General features: G+C 40.4%; 2 protein-coding genes across 2 annotated transcripts; one reads left to right on the forward strand and one right to left on the reverse strand.

Annotated features, from left to right (window-relative positions):
* The first annotated feature begins 591 nt into the window (after positions 1 to 591).
* LOC106335722 (protein DEFECTIVE IN MERISTEM SILENCING 3-like) lies at positions 592 to 2,956 on the forward strand. Its single transcript, XM_013774318.1, has 7 exons — positions 592 to 725; positions 1,058 to 1,280; positions 1,353 to 1,575; positions 1,672 to 1,863; positions 1,947 to 2,267; positions 2,337 to 2,558; positions 2,704 to 2,956. Exons 1-7 carry the CDS (start codon positions 705 to 707, stop codon positions 2,708 to 2,710), a joined length of 1,209 nt encoding a protein of 402 aa, XP_013629772.1. The 5' UTR covers positions 592 to 704; the 3' UTR covers positions 2,711 to 2,956.
* A 160-nt stretch (positions 2,957 to 3,116) lies between these two features.
* On the reverse strand, positions 3,117 to 5,143 carry LOC106335721 (pentatricopeptide repeat-containing protein At3g49240-like). The gene has a single exon (XM_013774317.1). The coding sequence runs from the start codon at positions 5,064 to 5,066 to the stop codon at positions 3,294 to 3,296; it is 1,773 nt and encodes a 590-aa protein (XP_013629771.1). The 5' UTR covers positions 5,067 to 5,143; the 3' UTR covers positions 3,117 to 3,293.
* Between the last annotated feature and the right edge of the window lie 466 nt (positions 5,144 to 5,609).

Genomic DNA, 5,609 nt, shown 5'->3' on the forward strand with positions numbered 1-5,609 from the left:
TAAGTTTATAACAAATTATTATATTAATTATTTTTAATATTTCATAAATAATTGACATAATAGATTTGAATATATATGTTATATCTCTGATAAAAGCATCAATGCATAAAGATAATTTTAGTTTTAATATTTATATTTCTATTCTCTCTATTTCATTATTATTAAATTTTGAGATTTTATATAAAAACAAAAAAACATGATTTTTTTATTTATTTATGACATTATGTTTTATTAAACGAAAGTGTGATTTCAAAATAAAATCGTAAACTTCCAACGTGTTTTTACATAGAATATTTTATAAGCTTTTTGGAAGTAACATTATGTAAATTCTTACAAGAATTTGATTATAATTTTGGTTCTACAGCAGGAATCAAATGTCTGAAGGAGCTTTCGTGTAACCTAGGAGCCAAGGGAGGGAACAAAAATATAGTTTTTGGTCCCTTAGTTATTGGGCCTTTCGTGGACCGAAGGCTAGCTTAGCTCTCTTCTGATTATAATGTACACCAAGAAAATAATTAAAGAATAAAATGAAAAATACTTGCTTACGTGTTTCGGCCCAAAGGAGTAAATAAATGGCTTTCATTTCCAGAGGAGACGCTGCAAAATAAAATTCCTCACCAGTGAGACCAAAGAAGAAGCCGAAGCGCAGAGATCGAATAAAAAAGATTCTCCGGTAGTAACATTGAAGCTGAGGAGGAGGAGCAATGTATCCAACAGGTCAACAGGTCTGGTCAAGAACTTTCACTTTTGTTACTTAGAACATCGCAAACTAAACCAGATTAGTCGGAATCAACAAGAATCTAGCTTTTGATCTCTTCTTTACGCGATCAATCTCTCTGTAAACCTGGAGAAAAGACTCATCTTTACTTTCTTATTTTTGTATCTTTCAATTGCATGCGACTACATTGGCCGAGTTATGTTCTTGGCTTAATGCAATTGCCTTTTTTGTTCAGTATCTGTGGTTAAATTGGATGAAAGGTCTTAAAGGTTTCGGCTTTTTCGAAATTGAGGATTAGGGTTTATGAAAGAAATGATTTTTTTAATCCAATTTTTGTAGATTTCGTTTCATGCGGCCGTTCAAGATCCATTAATGGTGGATCCAAAAGAAACAACCCAGAACGGAGGAGGGATATCTCAGGCAGAGTTTGCTTTGTTCACTTCCAATAGGATCCAGTCTGATCTTGAAGCCATGGGTATCAAACTCAAACTGCACGAAGATAACTTGAAGTTTCTCAAGGCTCAGAAAACCAAACTGGATGAATCTATCCTCGACTTGCAAGGTTCGAGTCCTGCTTGTACCCACATTCTGTCTGAGAAATGAGAGGTGTTTAATGTCGGCTTTTGTTTGGCAGTTCATATGAACAAACTCAATCCTTCAGGCCCTCCTAGAAGCGAGAACTGTGATGCCAATCTTCAGGGTGAAGACATCAATGAGCAGATCCTTCGCCAAGCAAACTCAGCTGCTGGAGTTTTAGCTCATGTTCAGTCTCGTCATTCTTCTCAGATGACGTTGACGAAAGGTGTTGTTGGAGTTGTAGCCAAACTCGGGAAAGTCCATGATGAAAACCTGAGCCAGTTAGTTCTATTTTCTGTTACAAACCTTTCTTGTGATGGCTTCTGTAGTCTGAAACTGACTAGCTCCCTCTCGTGGTACTTCTTCATAAATTGCAGGGTTTTGTCGGTTTATTTAGGGACTCGTTCGATGTTGGCACTTGTATGCAAGGACTACGACAGTGTTAAGGGCCTAGAGAGTTATGATAGCCAAGGCAACGTTGATAGAAATGCTGGACTTCACGGGCTTGCCTCTTCGATTGGCAGAACCATTGAAGGCCATTTCGATGCCATCTCTCTCGAAAATCTGAGGTACTCTGTATTAACCAATTGTGTTTAGATACTTTCATTATGAAAATCTTTTTCTAATGACACTTTGTTCTGCTGACATTTAGACCGTATGTGGGCCAGTACATAGCTGGTGATCCACAAAGAAGGCTTAATCTCCTGAAACCAAAACTACCAAACGGCGAGTATCCTCCAGGTTTTCTCGGTTTTGCTGTGAACATGATACAGATCGATCCTGCTTACCTACTCTGTGTCACAGCATATGGACACGGTCTTCGTGAGACTTTGTTCTACAGCCTGTTCTCCCGTCTTCAGGTGTACAAAAAAAGGGGTGATATGATTAGTGCCCTCCCATGCATAAGTGAAGGTGCAGTGTCTTTGGATGGAGGAATCGTTAGAACAGGCGGGATCTTAACACTTGGAAGCAGGTATGAAGATTCTGACAACCTTTTTCCCTCTTTTGGTTCTTCCCTCTGTGACAAATGCCAAAATTGCAGTGATGAGGTGAAGGTGAGGTTTGCAAAGCCAAGTGCTTCACGGGCGATGGATAATCATAGTGAGGCGGAGAGGCAAATGAAAGAGCTGAAACAGAAGAAGGAGAAAACGCTGGAGGACATAAAGCGAACGCAAGTGCTCCGTGATCATGCGGTTTACAACTTTGGCAAGAAGAAAGACGAGTTTGTTCGATTCTTGGCTCAGAGCGCATCCACTAGTATGAGGTAGTGTTTATCTACTTGCTGACCAGACTCCATACATATATGATTGCAGCATATCATGGAATCGTCTATGATTATTCATTTATTTGTTTCTTTGGTTTTAATATGGGCTAACATCTCTCTGTATTTGTGTGTTGTGGTGCTCCAGCCAATGATGAAAAGAGAGCAAGCAAAAGAACCATGGAGCTCTGAGTAACATGCACTTCTTGAGGACAGACATCTTATTTTGACTTTAAGAACATGTTTCTAGTCTTAGTTTTTTTTTGTTAAGTTGCTTCCATAGACTAGTTTGGTTTAGATTTCTTAACTTCGGTTCTGTATGTCTCTAGTCATATGTTTCGGTTTAACTTCAACATGTACATATAATGATGGATACTTTTATTATATAACCTCTTCAAGGCTTTGGAGTCTTATGTTTCCTCTGTCTTGTTTATTATATGGCTTTTGTCTTGTTTGGAACTCCTTTTGTCCTAAACTTCATTGTCACAACTTGCATATTACATGCACAAGCCTGTATCAAAGAATACTATGCAGTCATATAGATAGCATCAAGTAGATCTATTTTGAAACCATGTTAATAATAATATTTTTATGAAACCAGAAGCAAGGTTGAAAAAATGACTTTGCAAAAATCCTGGCATAATAAAAAAAGGTGGATCATAGCTTATTCACGCCTTCTTCTCCTTGGGCTCCTACATTGACTTCTTCAACAACACCATTATTATCCCAAAGCATCTTTTACCTCTCTTTCTTTTCTTCTTCTAGTTTTGGACTCATTAATGAAGCTATACTAACATTTGTACTCCTTTTCTTGGCTTCTGCTGCTTCTAACTCTTTCGCCTTTGCCTCCTCTTTCAATCTCTCTTTCTCATCCATAAGTTTCTGCAAATCATCCTCTCTTCCTCCTTTCCTCAGCTCTTCTTTCACAAACTCTTGTATTTCTTCACTCACTCTAACAGTTTCATCACCCAGCATCTCGTCCACAACCTTAAGCATCTCGTCCAGTCTCCCAGCTTCACTTAACGCCTTCATCATGAATTTGTAAGCCTCGTCGTCCATCTTGAGCTTGCTCACCATCATATCAAAGAAGGATTTCGCATCGTCGAGTTTCCCGGCTTTAACCAGCTGATCTTGCAACCGGTTATACACCGCCAAGTTTGTTCTCAGACTCGACTCAACCATCGTTTTGTAATACGCAGCTCCTTCCTCTATCTTACCTTCCTTGAAACAAGTATCCATCAACAAACCATAAGTGTACTCATCAGGCTTCACCTTCTTCTCGTCCATTTCATTGTAAAGCTTCTCAGCCTCTGCCAACAATCCGTTCTTACACAGCTGATTCATCAGATTGTTGAATGATAAAGTATCAGGACTACAGCTAAACTCACCCATTTGCCTGAAAACCTCCAATGCTTCCTCAAACTTTCCTTCACCACAATACCCATTAACCATCACATTAAAACTCCCCAAATTCAAAGCCAAACGCCTCGGTGAATCATGTTCCCTTTTCATCTCATCAAACAACTTCAAAGCCTCGTCAAACTTCCGGTTCTCACTCAAAGCCTCAAGCACGTAGTTATAAGCCATAGCGCTCATCCTATTCTTTATAGCGCTCATCCTATTCTTTGAGTTATCTCCAATAGCTTCCTCACAACAATCCATAGCTTCCTTGTCCATCCCTTTCATGAAATAGCCTTTCATCAACAGCCCATAAACCACACCATCCTCAACAAACCCACCAAGCTTCTCCTTCAACTCCTCATAAAGCTTAAAGACACCATCAGCATTAGACTTCCTCACACAACCTATCATTAGATAGCTATAAACAACAGGGTCAGGACCAAAACCTCTAACACTCATATCTTCCTTAATCTCCACGGCTTTCTCAAGACTCTCATTATCAATTAAACCCTTAACAAGAATCCTAAAAGTAGCAATGGAAGGATTCAATGGCGCGTTATCTATAAACAGCTTGTAATGTTCCAGAGCAACGTCAGGCTTTCTAACGTCAAGATAAGCCTGGAAGATCAAGTTGTAGGTGATGATATTGGCGGCGATGCCAGCTTGGTTGATGAAACCGTGTAAATGCAGAAGCGCCCCGTACTTTGACTGACGGAGCTGCGCCGTCAAAACGGCGTTGACGGTGAAAATCGTCGGGCGGCAGTTAGAATAAACGGAGTGACGAGTGTAGAGAGCGGCTTCTTCGAGATCGTTCTCTCGGATTAGTTTTAGGACATGGTTGTGGAGATCGAGGCGTTTTCCGGTGAGAGCCGATACTGATTCTGGTAGTTTCGGGATGTTTGGGTTCTGGATAGGTCTAGAGATTTGAGGTTGATTGGATCTGTTGAGAGGTGGCTCCATGCGAATACGACGCTTACGACGGCGACTTTCGGCGGCGGCTTCTTCCTGCGCCGCGGAAGACATTTGGCGGACGGCGGAAAACAGCGGAGGGATGCGAGGGCGGTAGGCTAGAGCGATTGTTTGCAGAAGGGCAGCTTTGGAAATCGACATGGTTGAAAATGTGTGAATTGAGTGATAGGATTTTAGAAGGGTTTGGGGTCTGAAGAAGATGAAGTTGTAGGCTTGTTTGGTAACTGGGATAAGTATATTTTGGCGTGGTGATAGAGACAGACATGTAGGTGTCTTGGGCTATTCTAGGCCTGAGCATTTTATCCGGACTCGAAGACCCGAACCGGAACCGACCCGAAAATACAGGTTAGGGTCCGGGTCCGGATCCATTCTAAGTACCTATTGGGTTTTTTTTTTTGGACCCGCGGGTCTCGGTTCGGGTCCGGGTCCTACCCGAGACCTGTTCGGGTACCCGAAATATCCGCAAATAATTGTATATACTAGGTATATTTGGGTGGTTGGGTATATTTTTGGTATTTCATTTTTTTTTTTAAAGTTTCGAGTTTGGATTTTCGGGTATAATTGTAGGTTTTTGGTGAAATTTTAGATTTTTAAAAAATATAATTTGGGTATTCATGTAAAATCCGGGTATGTTTTGGGTTTTCGGGTCTGATTTTGGAAAACTTTTTGGGTATTTTTGCGGTT

This window comes from Brassica oleracea, chromosome C3, assembly GCF_000695525.1.
Source record: "Brassica oleracea var. oleracea cultivar TO1000 chromosome C3, BOL, whole genome shotgun sequence".
NCBI lineage: Eukaryota > Viridiplantae > Streptophyta > Magnoliopsida > Brassicales > Brassicaceae > Brassica > Brassica oleracea.

Bases quoted from the DNA above. Each gene is read 5' to 3' on its own strand.
- LOC106335722 (XM_013774318.1), top strand. From the start codon at position 705: ATGTATCCAACAGGTCAACAG. The intron at 1,281-1,352 runs GTTCGAGTCCTG...TTTGTTTGGCAG, and splicing joins ATCTATCCTCGACTTGCAAG to TTCATATGAACAAACTCAAT. The intron at 1,576-1,671 runs GTTAGTTCTATT...CATAAATTGCAG, and splicing joins CATGATGAAAACCTGAGCCA to GGTTTTGTCGGTTTATTTAG.
- LOC106335721 (XM_013774317.1), bottom strand. From the start codon at position 5,066: ATGTCGATTTCCAAAGCTGCCCTTCTGCAAACAATCGCTCTAGCCTAC.